This window comes from Pezoporus wallicus, unplaced genomic scaffold, assembly GCF_028554395.1.
Source record: "Pezoporus wallicus isolate ANWC-B61680 ecotype Strahan unplaced genomic scaffold, APGP_CSIRO_Pwel_v1 scaffold_7392, whole genome shotgun sequence".
Classification (NCBI taxonomy): domain Eukaryota; kingdom Metazoa; phylum Chordata; class Aves; order Psittaciformes; family Psittacidae; genus Pezoporus; species Pezoporus wallicus.
In genome coordinates, this window is record NW_026639923.1 from 4,667,824 (window position 1) to 4,691,814 (window position 23,991).

The 23,991-nt window shown below is 42.6% G+C and overlaps 1 protein-coding gene and 1 non-coding gene across 3 annotated transcripts in view; both read left to right on the plus strand.

Moving 5' to 3' along the window:
- Positions 1-5,676: 5,676 nt before the first annotated feature.
- TRNAL-AAG (transfer RNA leucine (anticodon AAG)) lies at positions 5,677-5,758 on the plus strand. Its single transcript has one exon. It is a non-coding gene; the product is annotated as a tRNA-Leu (tRNA).
- Positions 5,759-5,853: 95 nt separating this feature from the next.
- POLR3E (RNA polymerase III subunit E) overlaps positions 5,854-23,991 on the plus strand; it is a 29,413-nt gene continuing 11,275 nt past the window's right edge. The window contains exons 1-15 of one of the 2 annotated variants that reach the window (XM_057416862.1): positions 5,854-5,961; positions 10,235-10,315; positions 11,422-11,472; positions 12,782-12,859; positions 14,313-14,428; positions 14,746-14,828; positions 15,561-15,668; positions 16,139-16,188; positions 16,487-16,606; positions 17,168-17,253; positions 18,271-18,315; positions 18,396-18,487; positions 19,274-19,394; positions 21,008-21,089; positions 23,491-23,550. In XM_057416862.1, coding sequence (XP_057272845.1) covers positions 10,280-10,315; positions 11,422-11,472; positions 12,782-12,859; positions 14,313-14,428; positions 14,746-14,828; positions 15,561-15,668; positions 16,139-16,188; positions 16,487-16,606; positions 17,168-17,253; positions 18,271-18,315; positions 18,396-18,487; positions 19,274-19,394; positions 21,008-21,089; positions 23,491-23,550 — 1,128 coding nt within the window. In that variant the 5' untranslated portion in view covers positions 5,854-5,961; positions 10,235-10,279. The remainder of the gene's footprint in view (positions 5,962-10,234; positions 10,316-11,421; positions 11,473-12,781; positions 12,860-14,312; positions 14,429-14,745; positions 14,829-15,560; positions 15,669-16,138; positions 16,189-16,486; positions 16,607-17,167; positions 17,254-18,270; positions 18,316-18,395; positions 18,488-19,273; positions 19,395-21,007; positions 21,090-23,490; positions 23,551-23,991) is intronic. The other variant, XM_057416861.1, reaches the window with a different exon arrangement.

Consider the following 23,991-nt stretch of genomic DNA (forward strand, 5'->3'; position numbering starts at 1 on the left):
ACTAAATTTGCATGTGAATGTAAATTTTCAATTTAAGCATGCAGCTACTCATTTTAATAAGTAGTCCCACTCTTTTCCACTGGTGTTGTGGGCACTTCCGTTACTCTTCTGAAATGAATTCCAGGTAGAATCCTTACAGCGTGGGGAGGGGCAGGGAAGGTGCTTCTGATTGGCAATGAGGATATTCAGGGTAGAATATGTTTTATTCACTAACAACATTGCATATTTTACCATCAGAAAATGGCTGATGCTCCTGATGAGGTGACTGTCAGCACCAAATAATAACCTAGTTACATAAAATTCTACTGATCTTCTGTGATATTTGTCCAGTGATGTACAGTAGCAAGATCTGCAATATATGGATAACTTGAAGTTATTTTTACAGTAACATCTCAATTCTCAGTGAAGCTAGATCATCTCAATTAAAGTGAAAATACACCTTCCACCATTTCTGGAGGGAGTTTTGAAAAGGTTAGAGGCTGTTAATTTACCTGTTTTTATGTATAGAAAATAATTTGTTTCAGATAGCTTTTAAAATAGCGTTTTATCTGTGAATGGTTTCAAATGCCAGTTAGAGAAAATTGCTGGTTGAAAAGAGAAAACAGTATTATCCCCATACACTTGATTTTCTGTGTCCTGTTTGCATAACCCTAATCAGTAACAGGAGGACAAATAAATGGTGGTAATTGAATTACCATTGTACAGAGATAAATTTCTTCCAAATCCAGTGTTTTATTCTAAAGCTGTTGTGCCATCTGTACAGTTAGTACAAAAGCTGTTTCTATTTCTTGGTCATGGTTTACACTCATTTTGCAGGAGATTAAGATGGAAGCTTCTCAGCCTTACAGCCTCCTGAGGGTGTAAATTGATATGAATAAGGAGCAGCCCCTCTGAAGTGCTGAATGACCAGTAATGTTCACCAGCCTCACTTAGCTAAGCTTTTAAAAGCATGCTTAAACTAAGCAGGGTGCTAGATGATGCAGTTGATTTCATTGGGATTTCTTGCATGCATAGCCAAGTAATATTAATTTCTTGTAAAATGTAGAAACCATTGGAGGAACAGAAATCAGTTTGTCCTTTCCTGTGCAAGTGCCTGTCATGGGGCTCCAAAGTTGCGCTCCCCATTTACTCTCTCTGTCAAATAGATCATAGAATCACAGAATGGTCTCAGTTGGAAGGGACATTAGAGATCATCTAGTTCCAAACCCCTGCCACCAGCCAGGACACCTTCCTTTGAACACCTTTGGACTTGATGATCTTAAAGGTCTTTTCCAGTCAAATCAATTCTATGATTCCACCAGACCAGGTTGCTCCAAGTCCCATCCAACCTGGCCTTGAACTGCCAGGGATGGGGCAGCCACAGCTTTTCTGGGAACCTGTGCCAGTGCCTCACCACCCTCATAGCGAAGAACTTCTTCCTAATGTCTAATCTAAATCTAACATCTTCCAGTTTAAATCTTCTGTTCCCCCAAGTCCTATCACTATGTGCCCTTGTAAAAAGTCTCTCTCTGTATTTCTCATATCTTGAATTGTCGTTTAAACAATATTCAAGCATGATGTTAGTGTCTGAAAGAGGCGGTATCCTGGTGGTTAAGGACATGAGATGGGAAGATTTGAATCCTTTCTGGGAGAGAAGGAAAAGTTATCCTTGGATGTTGTACTTCTGGGTGGATGCTGTTACCCCAGGCAGCTGTAGCTATGAGTAGCCTTGCGACAACATGGCCACATTTTCTTGCATATGGTCTTTCTATTTTGGTTTTGTTTTATTGTAAAGGTGAAGCTCTTCACCCACTAATGGAGGAAGGTTTAACTTCTAGATCTCAATTTGACTTAGATTTTTTGACCTAATAAGCTGAAATAGAACCAGAGTTTGTAGGATCTCAAGTCAGATGGATGGTCTAAGTGCCTAGCCAAAGTTCTGCTTTAGGTGCCTAAAGCCTCTTGGATGTGGCCTTTTTGCTCTTCAGTTCATAACATGAAAATACCAGCTTTTAATGGCTTTTAATGAAGGATGAAGGTGCCATTCCCCTCTGGAGACAGCTGAATAGTAAATGTTTTGTGCAGAAATGATATGGTGTAGACATTATAACAAACTCAGACAGAAGGATTTGTTTTCCTCGTAAGGTGTTGCTGCCAAGTCTTTGAGATCTTGCTTGAGAAGGAAGCACGTGTAACAGCAACAACCACCATGTAGGGAACAGAGGAAATTTGAGTTTGCCCATCCAAAACGTGTACATAAAGGGCATAGAGTGTAATTATTGGCACTTTTTGATGTAGTTTAATTTGCTAAATTCAGTAGTTGCTGACAGTTCTCTGTAGATCTGTTATGTAAATGTGGACACAGCTCAGTGGAAAGATTATGATGATTAATTCTTTGTGGCAAATACTACTTTTTTAGTGATGCAGACTACCTTCTGCCCGAAGGTGGTATCATATTTTTTAGCTGTACAATAAATGGAATTCACAGATAATTTGCAAATGGAAAATGTTTACAGAAATATGCACAACTTCTTCTATGACATTCTTTGGAAGAGAAAAACTATGTATTTGACAGACTCTTGGAATGATATTGCTATAATGCTGTATTTTTAATCTATTCACAATGAATAAATAAAAATCTTGTATTTTTAAAAACTGTGAAAATAAATCTGGGGCTCAGCCTGCCAGAACTTACATGGGTTCAGTGTTTCCAGATGGCAGTGGAAATATTGCCTGGGTAAGGAAAGGGAGGTGGAAGCCTTTGTTTGCCTGTCAGACATGCAAATACCAATCGCCTGCATCACTTAGTCCTCTCATTGACTTTGTCTGGTTTCATTCTGGCTGGTCAATAAAGCTATTCTTTTTGTCACTTTTTTCAGTAGAGTTTTAGTTACTGCATGCAGGGGGCCGGTTTTGTGTTTTCCTTTATAATCTGCCTAAATTCAATCTTACTATTGCAAGCTTCCAGAAGCCCTCTGTGGAGTTTTAATTCTTTCATCTCTGATTTCATTTGCTTTTAACAGTCAAAAGTAACTAACTGGAGAGAATAACTAGATGTATACCTGCAAAATCTGTTTTCCTCAAGAAAACTTAAATGGTTGATGTGCTTTTTTATTTCCATTCAATTACTTATGCATTTCTGTAAGTGATATGGCAGATGTAAGGACTGAAGTGTTCCTTTGCAGGACTGCTGTAGAGGCATCCTTACACCTTCAGTCTTTGGTCCTTCTAAAAGAATAGAAATACCTGGCCGCTTACGATTTGAGGTGGGGGAGTTTTTTGTCACAGCTACAATATCTAATACCATGCTGTTATCTTCACTGTGGTTTATTCCCCTTTCTTTTCAAGAATAAACTGATACTGGCCCTTTTAAGCTATTAAAAATGGAGCTCTTAATGTTGCTTTTTTATTGCTTTATTTAGACAGGTATAATTTTTTATACCTGTATAGACTAAACAATGTGAAACTGTTCTGTAGCAAAGGCACTTTGAAATAGCAGAATCTCCTAACAAAAAAGGGCCTCCTTACTCCAGTGTCACTAAGGTGAAAAACGGTGACATTTGGTACTTTAGCTATAGCTGCTGTAACTGAGAGATGGAGTGTTTGGGAGGTGTAACGAAGTGGAATAACCATCCATCAGGCAGCATAGGGACAGCCAGAATTTACAGCTCGTAAAGTGATATTGCCTGTTTCTTCATTATTGGTTTATGGGACTGATTCGAATCTCTCTTCCCCACAGGTATGCTTTCACTTCTGAGAGCAGAATGACTGCTGACAGACACAGGTGTAGTTTAGGTAGGCCAAATCAGGCTTTCTCATCTTAATTTTAAAAGGGAGGATTTCACTGGAACCTCAGATTGGATTCAGGGCCAGTGCTCCTGGTGGTGAGTCAGGCTCTGAGCAGGTTTAAGTTCTGGGCATCTGTCATGTGCCTCCTACTACTGGGGACCTGAATACCTCATGGGGACAGATCATGGGTTCGTAACCATTGGGCCTGGTTCTTGGTCTGGACCCAGTTGATACAGATGTTGGCTCCTTGCCGTTCTCTGGCTAACTCCTGTGCCAGAGAAGCAATACAGTGAGACTGATAGAAGTTCACTCTGTTTTTAATTTGGAAAAGGTCCTGTAGTTATCTTTGCACTGGTAAAATGAGAACCCTGGTGACCCAACTGCCAGCCCCAAGGGGCAGCCTGTGCTCTTATCCCCTGTAAGTGCCACTCATGGCTGACTTGAATACTCTTGGGTGCACAGGCTTCCTCCAGCGGTGAGGAGAAGCATTTCTGTGGCCAGACACAAACATTTCCAGGGCAGAGGCTGAGCTCATCCGTGGAGGGGCACCCATCACTTCTCTGGGAGGGTGTTGGTACTTCTCACTGCCTGGGCAAAAGGACTGGTGAGGCTGAGCAGCTTTTGTAATAAGAAAACCACTTTTAAGATGTGTGCTATGCAGCTTCTCACATGCATTATCTCCCCCCCATCAAAAGTGCAGTGCTGCGGCTGGTACCCCATGTCCATGCTGCCTGGACAAGAGCTTAGAGACTGCTAAATGAGACTCTTTCCCTGACCTTTTCTGTCTGAACAGAAGTTTGCTGTGTGAAGCCAATTGAGGTCTGCTCCTCCCAAACCTCTCCTGCTTTTCTGCAGCCAGGGCCGTGGGAGGAGTCAGTTCCCTCTGTTCTTAGAAAATCCTGCATCCTTCTGAAAAGGCAGTGAACTGGAGTGTGAAACTGCAGCAATGCTGAAGAAGGATCCCATTCACACATACATGTGTGTGTGCTGTTATTTCTCAGTGCTTTTGTAGGCAGTGAATGAAATTTTTATCAAGACTGCAAAGTTGCAACCTCTTATAATATTGAGGGTGCTGAGGCCCTGGCACAGGTTGCCCAGAGAAGCTGTGCCTGCCTTATCACTGGCAGCGTTCAAGGCCAGGATGGACGAGACTTGGAGCAACCTGGTCTAGTGGAAGGTGTCCCTGCCCCTGGCAGAGGGTTGGAACTGTTTTGAGGTCCCTGCCACCCCAAACCAGGCTATAGTTCTGTGCTGCCTGGTGCCCCTTGGGAATCCCTGTCCACATTTTGCCTGAAAGTCCGATAAGTTTTCTTGAGGAATAAAAAGTTGCCGTCTTGGTTAAAACCACGGCAGCAGCCCAGCCTGGCCTCGAACACTGCCAGGGATGTGTTCCACTCCCCTTTTCACAACAGCTGTACTGACTGCTGCTGCTACTGCAGCCTGCTGTGCTGGGTCCTGTGCTGCAAGCAAAACACCACCACGTCAGTGGTGACGTCTGCTGAATTTTGCTTCTGCCAATTCAGCGAGTTGTAGCTTTGCAGCAAAAAATTAAATACATCAGTTTTAGCATTTGTTCAGGCGTTCAGAGGGGGTGCACAGACGGTGCCCCCACGTACCGCAAACGCTGTGCCCTGGCATCCACGTGGCAGTGGGGCGGTCGGATCGGCCCCGGCCCAGCCCTGCCCTCAGCCGCGCCTCATCCCCGGTTCCCAGCGGGGCGCTGGCCCCTTACAGCCCGTTCCCGATCGCAGCGCACCGCTGCAGTTACACGTGGTTGTAGACAGGGGTTGAAGTACCCGCCGTGTTTTAGTTTTGAGGTGGAAGTGGTGTGCGGCAGAAGCGGCTGCTGCTGCGGGGGAAAAGGCTTTGTTCGAGTGTAAGCGGTGGCGAGGAAAAGGGCGATGTGGTGGTAGCGTGGCCGAGCGGTCTAAGGCGCTGGATTAAGGCTCCAGTCTCTTCGGGGGCGTGGGTTCGAATCCCACCGCTGCCAGCGGGTCTTTTTCTGTTGCCGCCAGGTGCAGCGCCCCCTGGCGGCCACTCCGCTCGTGAGAGCATTGTGGGTAGGAGGAGGGCCGCGTCCCCACGTGCCGGCCGGAGTGACGCCAACATGGCCGCTGCCTGAGCGCTGCCCGCCGCGCCGTGCACCGCCACCGGGGAGCCGGCGCCCCGCTGTCCGTGCCGGCCCAACGCTAGGTAGGCGGCTGCGGCGCCGATTTTGCACCAACCCTGAGGCGTGCGAGCCACGGGGACCCTGAGGAGGGTGGAGGGAGAGGAGCGTGGCCTGGGCTGAGGTGGGCTTTGCCTGCCCGGAGTGGGCTGTGGAGAGCGGGCTCTCTGAGGGCTTGCCACCGCGGCGAGTACCGGCGGCATGGGGCCACCGCCGTGCGGGAGGTACTCTCACACAGGAGCCGGCGCGGAGTGGAGCCGCCGTGGCGGGACCCCTGAGGGAAGCGGGCGGGGGTCCGGTCCCAGGCCGCCGCTCCTCGACTCCCCTCACCGCCCGAATCTCCCGGGGCTGTGGAGCGGCGGCACCGGTCGGGCCGGCGGCGCTCCCCCCGAGGCCGGCAGTTCTGCTCCTCTCGCCTTGGAAGGGCACAGCTCACACCTCAAAAATGCAGCTGAGCATCGGCTCTGCGGGGCTGGTAGCACTGCCCTGCTGTGCCGGGGGCCGTTTGCCTCACCCCGTGCTTGGTGCGCGTTTGGGCAGCAGGCCGTGGCCCCCCCTGCTGCCGGGTGCTGTGTCGGGGGGACGGCGGGCCCGCAGGTTGACAGAAATGAAGAAGCCGCGGTCGGCGGGGGTGCTAAGGTGCGCGGGGCCGCCAACGTGGAGGGAAGATGGGGCTTGGCACCGCGACAGGGTCTGCCCCTGCGAGAGTTACCACGCAGCAGTGAGCAGCTTAAATCCCTGTCCCTGGCAGAACAGGCCTGGCACTTGGGTACATAAACGTTGAGGTGTTAAAGGGAGGTTCATGCGTAATGCACAATTTAAATTCTGAAGGTACGTTCAGTGACATCCCCTCCAAAGAGAGGTCCTGGTGCAGAGGAGCCCTCGTGGGGTTCACTACCAGACGATGACTGTGCAAAGCTTGCTTGCAGATAGAGCAGGGATAGAGCTAAGCAAATAGTTAGATCAAAATAGTAATTATAATCAATGTTTGGAAGGTGCTTTTTCGCAGCTTCCGTTTTACAGTTTGCCATGGGACACCTTGGGCTAGAGGACTGCTGCTAGGGCCGGGCTGAGAGAAGCCTACAGAAGAAAGGCCAGGTGCCAGAGGAAATTACAGTAGTGATTCAGGAGATGGCACTTTTCCTACTTTGCTGGTTCATTATCTGTACTTTAGGGCACTGATGCAGCAGGAGTTCCTGGCCTTTCCTGCACTGCATAATTATACACAAAGACTGTTTCAAGTTTCAGTGTTGGGACTTTGGGGGTCCATTATTACTGACAAATTCGGGTCATGCTGAGACCTGAATTTGCTGGAGCATTTATTTGCAAGCCTGACTAAACATCTGTGTGTGTCAGCAGACATGCAGATTGGTAATTTTACTTCTTAAAGTTGTATTAAATTCTGTGGTAATAAACATTTAAAAAGACAGCTCTAGTACTCAGATGCCCTTCTGAGCTTAGTCCAACTTAGAGGTAGGACTCAGTTGCTGCATCACTGATGTTTACAGTTCTTTAACCACAATATTTTTCTTCACTGGTTTTCAATTGATGATGTTGCAGGCAGCTAATAAGTGGTTTCATTGGTCCTATAGTTGGTCACATTGCAGGAGAAAGATTTGCCCTCCTGCAACCAGTTCTAAAGTATGATGATTCATACTAATAAGTTGCGTTCTATTTTGATTTGCATCTTAAAGGAAAGTCTCTTTTAAAAGAAAACAGTTATGCCAGAAGGAAATTTGAAACTGATGATGACCATATTTGCTATCTCCTAGTGTTTAATTCTGTTCTGTCAATTTTATGGTGTCATATATGACAGATGTAGAAATTAACTCTACCATGTACATATATATACACTATAGATGTAGAAAGCTTCATTCTGATTCAGAAGATTCCTTCATGTTGCATGAGTATTACAAATATTGCTGGGACACACTCCTTCCTATTTATAGAGCTGTCATTGTCAGGCTCCAATAAAAGGAGCTGTATTCATTCTTTATCCTTGCATGAATAAGAAAAAAATATAATCTCTGTAATGCAACATTTTCCTTGAGTACTGACAGCTGCATTCATAAAGATTTTGTCTATAATTGTTGAAGCAGATGACAGACCAGAGACCAGGCCCTTTAGGCTGTTTCCCTTTCTCTCCTTAGTCCAGGAAATCTCTATTTCTATTCTGGAAAGTGGAAGAGCTTTCTCAGGAGAGAAAAAAAGCTAGCACACACTTGGCAGAGGCTGACCAGAAGAGAAGGGTGGTTCCCAGTCCGCTCAGGGGGGTGAGAAAGGAGGGTTTGGACCCAAGTCTCCTACCTTCTGGTGTTCACATGTTCTCACACATCTTGGGCATCCTCCAGTCAGCATCTCTGTTCTGAATGAAAACTGCAGTTCCACTTCATGCTTAGCTGTCGAGCTGGCTTTGCAGGAGCCTGCTGTACCAGGCCACCCAGGGGATATGAGCAGAGCAAGCAAAATTGGAACTGGCAGATCTAATTTCTTCAAAGCAACATACTCATGCATGTATTTCTGGGAAGAGCTGAGTGCCTGACTGCAGGAAATGCTGATCTCTGTCAGGTATCACATACAGTTGTGCAGTAACAGCCTCAGTCTGTGCTTAAGACACTGGATTTTTACTGTGAAGATTTTGCATTTCTACAGAATTATTTCAAATATGTGTCTGAAATATTATGAAGGGTAAATTCTCAAATATAGATATATGGTGGGAAGAGCCAGGGATATGCTGGTGCATAAAGAAATGGAAAATTCCAGTTCAGTACTGGGAGGGAGGGGTGCTTTTTTTGGTAGTGGAAAACCTGTAAGTGAAAAATATGGAATCATATTTCCAGGCGAAGTGGCAGAAACAATGTAAATAAACCAGAGGTGTTGCCTGAATGGAAATCTGCCCATGTAGTGATGTTGATAACACTTATACCCAGAATATCTATCCAGCCTCTCGGAAAGGTTTCTTAGATAACTGCATGTATATTAACATCATGTTTTGAAAAGCCTGAAGGTCTGTTGAAATATCCTGAGCTGCTCAGACTGTGGTGGCTTGTGTATTTCAATAAAAAAAACACCACCTTCTTGCATGTAATATGAATGCTGGCTGCTTTCTTTCCCAGCCTCTCTGTTGCCAGCTCATCCTGGATGCTGCCTCTTTCTCTTCCTCTATGGGAGGTCCAGCAAAGAATCAAGCTGTCATTGGGAGCAGAAGGCAGTGAAGGAAAGTTCCTCAACATAGATCTCATTTCTTTGCCAGATTATCTTTGTTGTTAAAACTTTCTTTGATCAATTTGTGAGAGGTCTTATTTTTGTATGGCTATCTTGACCAGTACTGGCTGAGTAACTGTGTCTTAAATGAGCTGAGCTGATTTACATTGTTGCAATGGCATCCCAAATAATTTGTAGATAGTTTTGTTAGATTTCAGCAGGGGAAAACTATTGTTGCTTTAGCTGAGGGATCATTTTTTATTCAAAGATCTGAACCAGACATGACACTGACCTCATCAGTGGATTGAACATGAAGACTCTTTGCTCTTGAGCACCCAGCACCCAATTAATTTAAGAGTCTTATTTTCTTTGGAGTTGGTTTAGTTATGAAGTAAAATCTGTTGTTCTGATGATTTCAGAGGACTTCAAGAGAGGCTGAGGAGTGTATTTCAGAGCAATGTGGTCTGAAGCGTGGTAGGTCAGGAGACAAGGCTGCAACATGACAGGTAGATGAAATCAAAGTCAATGTATTCACTGATGGGAGTATTGTTTGGTCCCAAGCGCAGGGTTTACACAGGTTTTTTTCTTCTCTCACCTCTTCAGGTGGGAGCTTTCTCTGTTATCTTCTTTCAGGGATTTTTCCTGAGGAGGTAATCTACTGACCTAGGACAGTGGCAACTGCAGTGGCAGTTTCAGAGCTCATACATGCTGACTGACCAGCCAATGCACTTGTAGGTGCACTGGCTGGAAAATCACCTGCTGCCGGTGTTACAGTTATGCAGTACATAAAAGATGAACTTTCTGCAGGTATAAAAGGCCTCTGTAGAACACTGATTTAGTGATTTCTTTTATACAGAACAGGCTTTCAGAAAAGTTACATGAACTTACCTATTTTTGAGACACTTGTTTCTTAAATTTGGTGGCAGTCAAGATTGTGAAGTATTAGGGACCTGGTCATTCAAACACATACATTCCCTCAAAAACCAGACTGAATATGTTGTCGCTGAAAGGAACCAAGTTAACTTGAACAAATACTCTAGGCATGTGGTACATAGCACAGATGTATTGACTTGTATGACATTTGTTTTCTTTCAGGTAGTGCCAAGGAATAAGCCAAGAAAAAGCTTTTTGTATCTTAGCATGGCAAATAAAGAAGATGATCCAATTATACAAGAGGTAAAAGTGCTATGTGGCAGCAGTGCTTGTACATGAGGTGCTTTTTCTTTATTATTCCTGGTCTTCTTACATTGCTGGAACAATGTATCATCTGTGTCAGTGGTTGTCTTATAACCAATGGCTTGCTCTGTGCAAGGAAATATGTTGTGTGGGCCAAGTATATAATCCATGGTATCTATTTTGCCAAAATAATGGTATATATGTTGACAGATTCAGCTTAGGTTTTTCACTCTTCATAATCATTCCATGTCAGAAGAGGAAAACAGGTGGGGAACTTGCTTCTACCACTGTGTGTTTCCCATGACTGTATTGTATGTCTCTGAGGGCTGTAAAAAAACAGAATGACTTTGATGAGTTAATACTGTTAAATATGAAGCTAAGATGTTTCATGCCTTCTGTTAAAATAAGCAGTTGTGTTCTGTTTCTGGACTTATGTAAAGGAATTCTGTGCCCCAAAGAACAGTCACAGTCTTCTGTTCACTTTTATGTCTGAATTTACATACCAGAAGTGCAAGGAAGAAAAATAGCCATGAGGAGCAGGAATTGTCAGGAGTGTATCTAAAGGTATCTAAGATGGCAGCTTCCATATGTGAATATTCATGAAACATCCATGGATTTTTCTATGCTGGTGGCAGAATGCTAATACTGAATCAGATTTGGGTAGTGGTTGTCTTTTGTCCTGATTCAGAAAGATTTTATGACAAAATACTAGGACTGAAGTTACTCTTCAGGCATACTGCCAAAGAGAGAACTTCATCTTTCTATAATAGTGAAAACAGATTCCCTTCAGCCCCTTGGAAAAACATTTTCATTTCAGATTTGTTTGCCAGGTTTCCTTAGAGAGGTAAAACACAGCTAAAGCCACTGTCTGCTGCCTCCTCATAGTGTTTTTTGTTGTTGTTTTTTTTTTAAAAAGCCAACTGCAGAATTCCATGTTGAAATCAGCAGAGAGGAGACCTTTCACAAGAAAGTCATAAACGTGTTTTATGTTAGAGTTTGTAATGAAAAGCCAAAAGTTAAAACTGTCAGCATTTTAGCTCCAGGGATGGGTACTTTTTATCAGTTACAGCTGGCATCTGATGAAAGTTGTTTGGTTTGCTTTTTAGATTGACGTGTTCCTGGCCAGAAGTCTGCTGGAGAAACTGTATCTATTTCAGGTATTTAAGTTAACTTGTGTGCAGTGATAGTTTGTTTAAAATAAATTTAAACAAACAGCAGTAACTTTCCTTACTGCTTCAGCCTGCCAAGATCTTTGATATAAGCACGCCTCTTTGGGTCTCGGTCAGTTTTGAAATACTTAGTATTAAATCATTGCCAAGAGAGAAGTTGTCATTTATGGCACAGGCTTGTCATTAAATCGCTCCTTTTAACCACCCTGGGGGAGTGCTTTTAGTAGATGATGTCTTTTTATCATGGTTTGGGTAAATCTGCAGTCTGTCAGCCATCTTCTGTCATCACTGATTTTTGCCATCTTTACTAAACATGTTTCTTTAGGACTGGCCCTATTTAGAACTTCATCAGTATTCATAAATTAGTGTGAGACATCAGAAGAGCCCCCTTATGCTGTGGAGATAAAATCAACTAGTGGTTAAGTGGAAGATGGAAATGTGTTAGGAAAGGTAGAGGTTTGTTTTCTATTCTGCCACTGAATTTTTCTCTAATAATTTTATCCTTGTGATTCACTTTTTGCATCTGCAAAATGGGAAGTATGGTGAAGCTGTTGGATGAAATGTTCAGCATAAACCAGTGATGCCCACTGGCAAGCCCAGTGCCTGCTGTCCAGATCCTCTGCATGGCATGTGCCAGCAGAAGCAGACATGTTGGACCAGGCCATGCAGCCTTGCCCCTGGAGCACCTACCCACAGTTGCTCTATGTCAGGAGGGAGTGATGGGGCCTATGGGTATTTTGGAGAAATGGTAGCTTTGATCAGGATGCTGCTGTGGCTGGCAAATTTCATGCAGGTACCACACTGTCCCCTCAGCATTCCCAGATGGTTCAGAAGAGAGACTCATGTGGCTAAGCCTGGGTTTGGTGTCCTGACTACATGTGGCCTATATCCTGTAAGCTAACACTACTTGTGCAAACCCACAGATACTTTACTTTTAGATAATAACTCTCCGAAGAGTTAATGCTGAGGGATAGGTTTTTAATTGCTTTTAACACTTCCTTTTTCAGCTGGACTAATGTGAGGTTAATGTAACACATTTTCCTGTGTTACAGTTTACTGAGGGACAGGAAGGGGGTTGTGTAGTGATAAAAACAGGACTGAGGGGAAAGCAACAGGCTTTCTAGGTCATACTCCCAAATACCCTGATGACTCACAAATCAGTCAGGTAATTTTTTTTCTTGATGTCTTGTATCCATCTGGCAAGTGGGATGAAGGGACAGGGAAGATTGAGTTAATTTCTGTGAAGTTCTTCGATCTTTAAATGAAGAGGGGTTTATGAAGTGGGTTTGTTTTCCAGTATCCTATTCGTCCAGCTTCCATGACCTACGATGATGTTACACATCTATCAGCAAAGATAAAGCCAAAGCAGCAAAAGGTTGGTCATTGTTTGAGTCCAGTCTATAAAATTTTTTCCATGTTGTACAGAATGTTTGGGAAGAGCACAGTGTACTGTTGAGCTGTTACAACTATGCAGCTACTTGCAGGACCAGATCTCCGTGTTTGGAGGTATGGGGGAGTCTTTCGTTGTGTCTGTAAAGTAGAGTTTAGAATAAGAGCAGTTTATAAAGAGAGGAATTAAAGTCATGATGAAAAAGCCACTCTTAATATAGGATCATGCAGGGAAACATAGGTCCTAATGCTATTTCAGTCTGTAGGTGCTCGTGTGAATACATCTTGATTTGTAAGGTCTTTACAATAGTCAGAAAAGAGTTGAGGTTTTGAGGCATACTCTTTTGGTATCAGTGTGGGTCTTGATTTCTCTCTTGCCTGACCGTGAATCTTTTTGAAGTTAGTGAGGTTGTATAGGTAGTGAATAGATAGCCAAAGCCAGAATGATCGCACTTGCTTGCAAATGTATCCCAAAACTGTGGCTGTGATTTTAAAATGCCTTATTTAAAAAATGCAGAAATAGATGTCTGATATCTTTTATTCTGGGAAATGTTTAGAAGAGTGCTTATATGAACCTTGGAGTTAGGATGCATGTTGTGTTCAGGAAGTATGCTGTTAAAATTAGCAAGCATTTGCATTGTAAGCCCTCTGGAGACTTGCAAAGCTGCCGTCTCATCCAGGGACTTGTAACTACTTCAGTTTGCAAGTAATGTAAAGGGGAAAAAATGAGGCAATAGCTGTGATATTCAGCACATCCTGATGAAGAATATATACAGTATTGTTACAGTATGTAAATAGAAATGCTGTGCAGGAAAATGCTTATTTTTGAACATTTGTCTGAAGTTGGAAGTTTGAGGAGGGGAGTAGTTCTTCCTGTAACTAAAAGCTTGGAGCTTGTTTCCATGCTTCAACCAGTGTAAATCAAGAGTAACTATAAGTCAGCTGCAACCTCAAACTCACCTGAATCTGGCCTTTGCCTCTGAAGGAGACATAGTTACTTTATACTGCTTGATACCCAAACTAGAAGGAAACATACCATAAATTTGAGAGATTCTGAGTGGATCCTCAGCGATGGGGAGGCTTGAAGGATATTGCTTATGCACTTGATCTGTACTTGATAAGTAAAGCAGACTGATAATGTAGTAGGAGGTATCCAACAAAGTGAAAGTGTATTTTAAGGCTGCATAAAGAACTCATTTTTCTGCTCCCATTCATTTCTATGGGAGTTGGTATATCTCCAGCTTGTTTTTAAAACATCCCTATCTTATAAAACCCCATATACAGGCTTAACTTTATGTATTGCCCTATGGATTTGAATGATGCCACTTCTGTACTTAAATTTGCTGTAAACCTATGGGAATGTTAGCAAGTGTAGGATTGAAATTTAATTCATGTTTGGGATCCTGCCTTGGTAATTACCTGTCTTTCCTATTGTTTAGGTTGAACTTGAAATGGCCATTGATACTTTGAATCCTAACTACTGTCGCAGCAAGGGAGAACAGATTGCTCTCAATGTAGATGGCACGTGTACAGATGAAACAAGTACATATTCCTCGTAGGTGTCCTCTTTGTCTTCATTTCTTTTTTATCGTGGGCATAGACATATGTATGGCCACTAGAGCTTCAGGGAAAGATGAGAACAAGGGGCTGGACAGTTCTGGGGGGTGCTCTGGACACTGTTATGTAGCAAGTATTCTTGGAAATAACCTACATTTTTTGTGTGCTTCATGAATTCTGAATTGCAAACAGAAGAGTTTATATATATTTGCTGCAGTTGATAGTCCATTTTGAGAATTGGTGATTTCAGATCTTCAGCATCTGTATGCCACATTGTCTGTGGAATACGATCTCACAGCATTCATCTGTCTGCAGGAAGCTGATGGACAAGCAGACTTTCTGCTCTTCACAAGCTGCCAGTAACGTTTCCCGCTATGCAGCTGCTGTATATAAAAAAGGTAAGTTTCTTTTGCTTTCCCCTCAAGAGTGAAACATGGTCATTTCAGGAGTAAAGTCAGACCTGTTTGTTCCTTTTATTTTCAGCCTGTTTTAATTTACCAAGGTGACTTTAAAGAAAGGAAAATCTTTCCTTATCAATGTCCTCAGAGTCCTTGAGAACATCTAGCAAAGTTGTAAATATTACATAAGGACACTGGGTTTGTAGATGCCTCCAGGATCTTAACAGTGCTTGGTGGCCTGAAATAATACACATTTGTAGCACAAGTTTAGAATTGTTATTTATATTATTATCTCTCTCTAATTGTGTCTGTGTCACTTTCTTGTTCAACGCTTTTTGCCCTCTTGTCTCCTAATGCCATCCCAGAGTTTTGATCTGATGATTGTTTGAGGTGAAAATATGTAGATTGTCTTCAGTAATTACTGTTTTACTGGAGTCTCCTGAACTATATAGGTCAGATCTGAACCAGAATGTGGATTTCTACAGGATCTGGTTTCAACACAGAAAGGAAAGTAGCAGAAATAGGTCTTGGTCTTTCATACTCCTTTGAAATCCTGAGCACTGGATGAATTTTTCATACAATTCCTTTTTACGCTCTGCTGTATGAAATATGTAGGTTCAGTTGAAGCTGTGCCTTTACAGAGGTAGGGAGATGATGAAAAATGTTGTCCTTGTTCAGGGGGTTAAAAAAAAAAAGCAAACAGTTTTAACCAATGTTAATTCTCTTTTGCAGGTGAACTTCACCTGACTCCACTACATGGAATTCTTCAGCTGAGGCCAAGCTTCACCTACCTGGACAAAGCTGATGCAAAACACCGTGAAAGAGAAGCTGCTAATGAAGGTAAATGCTCCACGAGCTGTGTTTTCTTTTGGGAGGTGAGATACAAGTTCTCTCTACTGATAGAGGCCATTATATTCTGAAGGTGTTTATTATATCATAGTAATTATAAGGCCATTTTTCAGATTGTTTCACTGGTACTGTTTTCAGTGTAGGTGTATGTATGCTTTTGAGGGCGCAGTGTGGACGATTGGTAAAGGGGGAGGAGGTGGTGGGTAGTGTCAAAAGGCAGCAGTAGGGAGTGTCAACACTGCCACTGAAATGTTGCACTACAAACTTGTGGGAGCAGTATCTCCTGTCACAGAAGCAGTGTGGTGCTGTTACGCACTGCATACTTTGGCAGGCTGGGGTGGAACCCATGGTTATGTAGTTCCTAGTACCACTGTCTTCCTGCATGGACCCTCAAACAGTTACAGATTTGGTTTGGCTTTTTTACTGCAGTGGTATGTTTATTCTGATGTATTTTTTGGCAGGTGGTGATTCATCCCAGGATGAAGCTGAAGATGATGTTAAGCAAATTACTGTATGTCCAGACTTCCTTTTTATGGTGGTTCAGGCAACAGTTCACAAGATAGCATGACGATTCACACCCAAATAAAAGGGCAGGAGATCCCAGCTAGTCCTGGTGACCCTGGGCTAGGGAGGCGGGAAGCAGGAGGGGCTTGCCCTTGTTGCAGAAGCAGAAAGATTGTACTGACAGCAGTGAATGATTAATTTGAGCTAGAGCCCCTAGCTGCTGTTACTTAGATATCAAATAAATAACGCAAGTGTTTTGTTTTGCGAGTTTTGGGGTTGCATTTAATGATGCCCACATCTTCCAGGTACGATTCTCCCGCCCTGAGACTGAACAGGCTCGTCAACGGCGTGTTCAGTCTTACGAATTCCTGCAGAAGAGACAAGCAGAAGAGCATTGGGTTCATCTGCATTATTATGGCTTGAAGGTAGGTGTACTCTGGCTGCTGAAGAGGCTGCCTAGGCCTGAAGGCTCAGCCAAATGTAGAACTGTTTCTAATTTTGGGCCCATGGGAATCCGGGAATCGTCAAAAGATAATGAGCAAAAGTATGTCTATAGGCTTGAAGAGCCCCTGCAGTGCTCTGTATCTCCTCCACTGGATGGTGCTTTGGAGTTTCCACAATGGAAAAGGTTTAAAACTGAGAGCTGGACAAAGGGGAGGTCTGAATTCAAGAATCACTTAGGTCTTGTATTATGAACTGGAATTTGTGAAAAAACATGAAGAGCCCAGTAAGTTGAGTGTCAGAAATCCTGTTTGTCTGACCCACATGCATGTCCATCAGGAGATTTTGAGGTCATAGCAACAGAAATGTTGCCACATCATGAAAGCATCTTTGAAGAAAGTGAAAGCAAACATCAGTTAGTGAGGTGGACGCTTAAGTGGCACAGTACTGACAGTGTGGTCACAGTTTGGAATGAGGAAGCCACCTCTCTGGCATTTTTTGTTTTCAGTATGTGGTGGTGACTCTTGTTTTTTCTATATCTCCAGGATAGCCGTTCGGAACACGAGCGCCAGTATTTATTTAGTCAAGGTCATGGCCTTGCTGAAAACACGGAATTAATTAAATCTCCCAGGTAATGATTTGATGGTTTCCTACAGAAATTGCAGTAATTTGTTGGAGGTGTTTTCAGAGTAGTAAGCAGGTGTTTTCTTTAAAAGTCTGTTCTGTGAGGACTGTAGCCGTGATAAAAATTGAATTGTTTAAAAAATACAGAAGCAAACTAGCCCTTGACTTATTCAGGTTGCTTTCTTTGTTTCCCTGTACTCTGAGATTGAAAGTGGCTGTTTTCATTTGGGATTGTACATTATCACAACCCTGTGTTATTGAGACTGCAAATACTGTAAGGGAAAAGTAAAAGCTCCTTCTGGTTAAAACAAATTTAAATTCTGAAGCCAATAACTTCCTGTGTTAGCAAATCTTATATAATTTTCATGATTTGTGAGAGACACCTGAAACTACTTGAAACGTGTTTGGTTTTGTTTCTTGGTGACTGCAGCTATACAGGAACCTTCCCATGATGCAGTCAATACTAATTCTTCACCGTAATCTGTTACAACCATGGCCCAAGTAGTAGTAAAGTGGCAGACTCTCTGTTTAACGGTCTGAGTGTGTTGTTCTTAACATTCAACATGTCAGTGCAACAGTGCTAGGTGTTGTGAGAAGTCTTTATAAACTGATTCTTTCCTTACAGACACTGGTAATTATATGAGTGAGAAAGAATTTCTGTAGCTGGCCCGATTCTCTGTCTACAGGACCTCACATGACCTCTCTTACTGCTGTTAGAGCACCTCTGTTTGATATATTTACTCTTGAAGTTCCTCTGCTTGGACGCCTCATCTGTACAGAAGAGTCAGGATTCTGACTCGCATTTATTTAATGCTTTCTCTTTGGTCAGATGAATGTCAATAGTTTTTACTAGTACTGAATTTACAGAGGAAGATGGGAGAGGAAAGGGGAGAGCTCTCTTTTCAGGCTAATGTTTGTTTTGTAGATTCACACAGGTAGTATTGCTCTAAGCAAGAAATAACTGTATTTAAACAGGGGAAGTCCCAAGACAAGCATTTTAAGGATGTGTTTTCTTTTCTCCTAGTGAATATTTAATGATGCTGATGCCTCCAAGTGTAGAGGAAGAGAGGTAAGTGTTTGTACAGAATGTTCAAGGTCCATATTGGTTGGATGCTTGTTTTCATGGGCTGCAAATCTGTTTATCTACAGTGACAAACCAATGGCTCCAAGCAATGTGCTTTCTATGGCCCAGCTGAGAACTTTACCCCTTGCTGATCAGATCAAGATCCTGATGAAGAACGGTTTGTAGCTTTTGTAATACATTTGCACTTTGTGCCTTTTAATTGCCTCAGATAAGGTACCTTTTCTAGTAGTGCCACTCTTGCCACCCCACCAGACAGTCTGTCTGGGTCTCTTGATTCTGTGAAGAATCCAAAGCCTTTTCCTTTAAGAAGTCCTGCTGTGCACAGAAGAGCAGTTAACAGCAGATCTGATTGCTCATCTGTATGTTTGCAGGCAATTTAGTCTTAAAATAATTTCTAATCTGATGATAGCTTTCTGGATACATCTGTTTCAGCAGGTAGCTTCTGGAATGTGGGGTCTGAGTGTAAATTGTAAGTCGAAGGCTCACACAACAAGCTGCACTTTGGGATTTTCTGGGGAGTTTTCAGTGACATACACTTCATGAGTGTCATCTAGGAATTTTACTTTGTCTCTTCAGGTTTACTGTCTGATGGGAGCAAATTCTGAGAACTTTGCCTCAGAACCTTCCTGTCTTGTCAGGTGTCTGTTTTGCCAAAGGCATACTTATTTTTATTTATTTATTTTATTAATGCATTCGTTTGGGACCAGTTCATCTAATCAACTGGGACCATTTAAGCCAATCAACTTTGCAACACTAGCAGGTACTTTCAGAACAAATGATGGCTGCAGTGCAGGGAGAACTTAGTAGAACTTCAGTTTGGTTTTTTTTCTAAGTTGCAGCTTTGACCACGAACTTCAACATAAATAATCCTAGATTTATAAATCTAAATCTGTATCATATGCATTGAAGAAACCCTTAATCTAGTTTGTATTTTGCCTTTCAGTGAAGGTCATGCCGTTTGCAAATCTGATGAGTTTGCTAGGCTCTGGGACTGACTCTACGGCAGTTCTCCGCTGTATACAGCAGGTGGCAATGCTGGTCCAGGGAAACTGGGTGGTGAAGAGGTATGGTTCCTCTTTTGTTACTGGGACATGGTTTTCTGCTTTAAGGAGAGGATCAGAACAATGGATCTTATATACTCATCTTCCTTGTGTCCCAAAGTAGCCATGTTCTTAATTCACAGCAGGGTAAAATCTTGATTTCATGTTTGGTGCTTTTTAGGGCAGTCAGATACTCAAAATTCAAATGATTGATATTAAAGGATAATACCTTAATATCTACCCTAGCTAAAATTATGGCTGGGCAGTGATGTAATCTGTATTTCCATTTGAGTTATGTCAGGGTTTTGGTGTTTTTGTTCGTGTTCTTTTGTGATAGGACTGCTGTGAATTCTTCCAGAGATTAGTGTGAAATATAAACACGGAAAATGAAATCAATGGCAGCTATAGTATTTCTTAGCTAAATTCAACTAAAGAAAGACCTTTGTGCAGTCACCTTGTGTTCATCAGTGGATGCTGCTCTTGTCAGCTGACAGCTACCCTCTGGAAGTCATTACCCGCTTAATAAATCAAGCGTGGAGTGCTGAGAGTACCATATGAAATGGATTCTGTATCATCCTCCTGTTTATTATGATAAAATATCCCACTGGGAATTGAAGTGTAAAGTGCAGTATGATTTTTTTGTTTGTGGGTTGGTTTGTTTTGTTTTTTTTTAACCTGGGTGGAGCACTGCATGCAGAGAATTACAATCTCTTGAATAGCTCTCTGTGTTTGAGAGATGCACCACGTAGCAGTCTGGGTCTGTTAGCAGGATGTGTTTCAGCTGTTGTGATACAGGCCTGTATTAGCAACATGAACAGTTTTAACAGTAACCCTTGCTGTTCCTCCAGCTATTCCAAAAGGAAGCTGGAAACATGTTAAAAGATTGTATATTAGCATTCAGATTGAGCTGTAACATAAAAGCATTCTTTCTCACTTGTCTGAGGTGGATGTATATATCTCTAGTAGATGTGGCATGTTTGGAATGGTTGGGCACAGAGCAGCCCATGTGCACATCAGAACTTCAGATGGAGAGGGGACACATATCTTTGACCTGGGTAGGATCAAGATTGTGAACGTGGGCTGCCTTGAGGCTTTGGCTAGCATGCTTACAAATGTCATCCAGTTGGTCTTGCAAGCAGACAAGGACACAGGTTAATCTTGGTCTCGGGGCTGTTAGGTTTTAGCATGACATTTTGTAGTGCTGTTGTCTTAAGCCTGTGATTGCTGGGAAAGACTTTACTAAAAACCCCTTTTGCCCATCCATCAGCATTTTGGTTAAATGCTGCCTTCAAGGCTGCGTACTAGGTTAGCCTAAGCATTTCTTAGGATCACTCTGGTCTTGTTTACACCAACCCATAGGGGGATAGGCTTTGCAAGAACAAAGCAGAGCTTTTACCTGTGTTGCACGCAACTGCTAGCCACAAGGCTATGCTTAGCTGGTGTAAGTCTTTTTGCACTAGTGTAATTGCAGTGGTGTAATTACACTAATATTAATTCCTTTAATGAAAACTAGGCTTTGGATAAAGGTATAATTTAACTGCAGAACAGGGAGGACACGTTTGTTATGTTAATCTTCACTGATGCCATTTTTTCTGGGGTACCTAGTAGCTAATGTGTCTTTCTTTTTTAATTAACAGTGATGTCCTCTATCCAAAAGATACTTCTAGTCCACATAGTGGAGTCCCTGCAGAAGTGCTCTGTAGAGGGAGAGATTTTGTTGTAAGTATAACAGTGTTTGTTGTCCTTAAAGGAAAACACAGGTGAAGTTTGCCTGAGACGCCATGGCATTGCAAAACTGCTGCTCTACTGCAGTAAGGTGTTTCCTCCAAAGAAATCATTTGTGCTTTTATCCTGAAGTCTGTCATGGGAGTGTTGGTGTAGATTGACATTGTTGCTGGTTGGCAGGTTCAGATCGTCTGTCATTAACAGTATTCATCCATTCCTAATACATGCTGTAGAGCCCCTATCACATAGTCCCACAATGAAGGGCTTACAGAAAAGCCAGGACTGGATAATAAAGTACTTGTTTCCCCAGATCTATTTCCTTGGGCTCAGGACTGTGAGGTCTCACAAGGGCAGTGTGGGTAAGCCTTGTGCTCCCTGAGCATGTACTATTGATCTTTAGAAAGGACTTTATTCCCCAGAGCTGCTAATCAGTGAAAGGACTTTGTTCCAGGCACCTTTTGTGAGCAGTAGCTGCACATGAAAGTGAAATGAATACAGGTCTTGTAAGCACATGTAACCACAGCAGAAAGGAACAACCTCTACATTGTGTTTATTTTCGCTAACTATGGAAAGAATTAAGTTCCTAAGTGGTTCCTAAGTTCATAATCAGTTTATGGCTTCCGCCATCAGAGAAGCTGACAGATGCATTGCCCTGATTTCTTTGAGTTAGACCTGACTGTTCTCCTTGTTTGCAGTTTGTTTCTGAGATTTAGCTCTGCATAGCAGCATGCTGTGTATGAGACTTTAAGGAAGTTACAGTACTAGTATAAGATAAAACTGATGGTGATTGAAGCTGACTTTTGATTGTGCCTTGATGTCTGCCCAGGATACTGCCATATGGAGACCTGGGTTCAGGTGTGACCCGGTGACATAAGTCTTTAGGACACAGCAGATTAGGTGACACGTCATGTGTAAAGTCCTAAATACCAGAAATTATTATGCTCAGTTAAGTAAGCATCAGTGGTTTAGTGATTAAGATGTAAAGATAAATTATTTTTTGTTTGAATTATGCCAAATATACTACATGAAAAAATGGATCTGCATTGATCACAAAGTAAATTTCTGATTAGCTCTAAACAGGGAAGAAGTTAAAATGCTGAAAATAGAAACATGTTTCTGGCTTTCAGACAAAGTAAAATGTTTGATCATAAGGCTCAGCGATAGTATGTAATGCTGTATTGCATCTGAGGAGAAAATGTGCTCTAGCTTAAAAACTGAACTTTATTTCTCTGTATGTATTTGTGTAAAGTAATAATGCTAAAAGACATTTATGGCCAGTAGTGACTTTCACTGTCCACCTGATCCTCACTGTGTTTTGGGGAGGAGGAAGAGTAATTTGTGTCTTTTTCTAAAAGCTTCTGTTTGTTTCCTAGATTCTCACATAAATAAATAGAGGACACTAGGACCGTTGGCTCTAGCTGAGGGTAAAGGGCTACCTCAGATTTGTGTGCAAGGAGAGCTGATAGATCTACTCCCTTAGGACAGCAGCATCTTGTGCTTTAAAACAAGTGCGCTGTGCCCTACAGGTGGTGGTTTTGTGTGCTTGTGGGCAGAGAGAAGCTGAATCAGAGAAGGATGCAGAGATGACGTCGTAGGGCAGGAAGAAATTGGCAGTAATGAGATTTTGAATTCTTCACAACATTATTAATACACACAGACTAAAAGAGGTTACAGTCTGTTTAAATGGAGACAGGAAGAAGTCAAGGTCATGTTCAGTGTTCTGCCCAAGTCCTCATGTATCCTGTTAGCCTGCTCTCAACAGCGGCCTCTCAGGATATTAGAACTTAGGAGCTGCTTTCCAGAGCACCTGGCTTTCCATTAGCTGGTGCAAGCGTGAGTGACACGCTATCTCTGCATAACTGTAACTCAGTGTGATGTGCACTGAAGACGGGAACGGGTATTTTCTAGGGGGCTGTGTGCTGCAGAAAGGCAACAGTCATCAGCTTCTACAGGCCCCTACATTGACAGAAGTGGCTGAAGAGTTTCTTTAGGTTGATTAAGTATGTGAGAAGCTGAGCCTCAGGTGTGACTTCTGGAGTCCCAGCATCACTGCAGTGAATCTTCTTTTTTTTTTCTTGGAAACTAACTGAAGTTTGAGTTCAAGAAATTCTTGATTTTGTATTTTGTAGTATTTTGGCTTTTGCATTCACAGGTTCACCAAGGCAAACCATGGGTTCTCAAAGCTTTTGATACTGTGTTCATGGCCATTTGAGGCCAGAAGACGCCAGAAAGTGTTTTGGCGCTACCTGGACAAGAATCACCTACTTCCATATTCTTGAAAGAAACGGGGTTTCAATTTTTCTGATAACATTATTGAACAGGGTTGTTACTACAACTTCAGTAGAGCAACTGCTGGATACAGTTGCTAGGTTTTTCTCCTGTGTTCCCTTCCTAGATGTGGAAGTTCACACGGGACCGCTGGGTTGTGAGAAAGGAAGTCGCAGCAGTTACAAAAGTGAGTGATGTTTTTATCTCCCTAAATCAGAAGCTGGTGATGAGTATTGGGCTTTGTCTGTAGGTTGGTAGTGGATGCTGCAGCCTTCTCTCAGGTTCATAGTGTCTGCATTACTGCTGACGTGCAATGTTGCTCTCCAGGCATGACTTCCACTTTGAAACAGGTATAAATGCATACTTCTGTTTAGAAGTGTTTCAAGCAGCTCCCACAGTTACCGCTCATTCACAAGATATAACTGGTCCTGTAGCTGAGCCACTGGAATGCATCTTGTCCTCTCATCTGTTTCAGTGGAAAACTGGATTCTGTTTGAATTAAGCTGCCTGATTGTGCCTCAAAACAGATGAGTGTTTGTGCAGTCCACACTAGCTGCTCTTCTTTGGGTGTGTTATAAAAAAGCAATTGCCACTTGTTAGCATTGAATAAAAGCTTTAAAGCATCTCA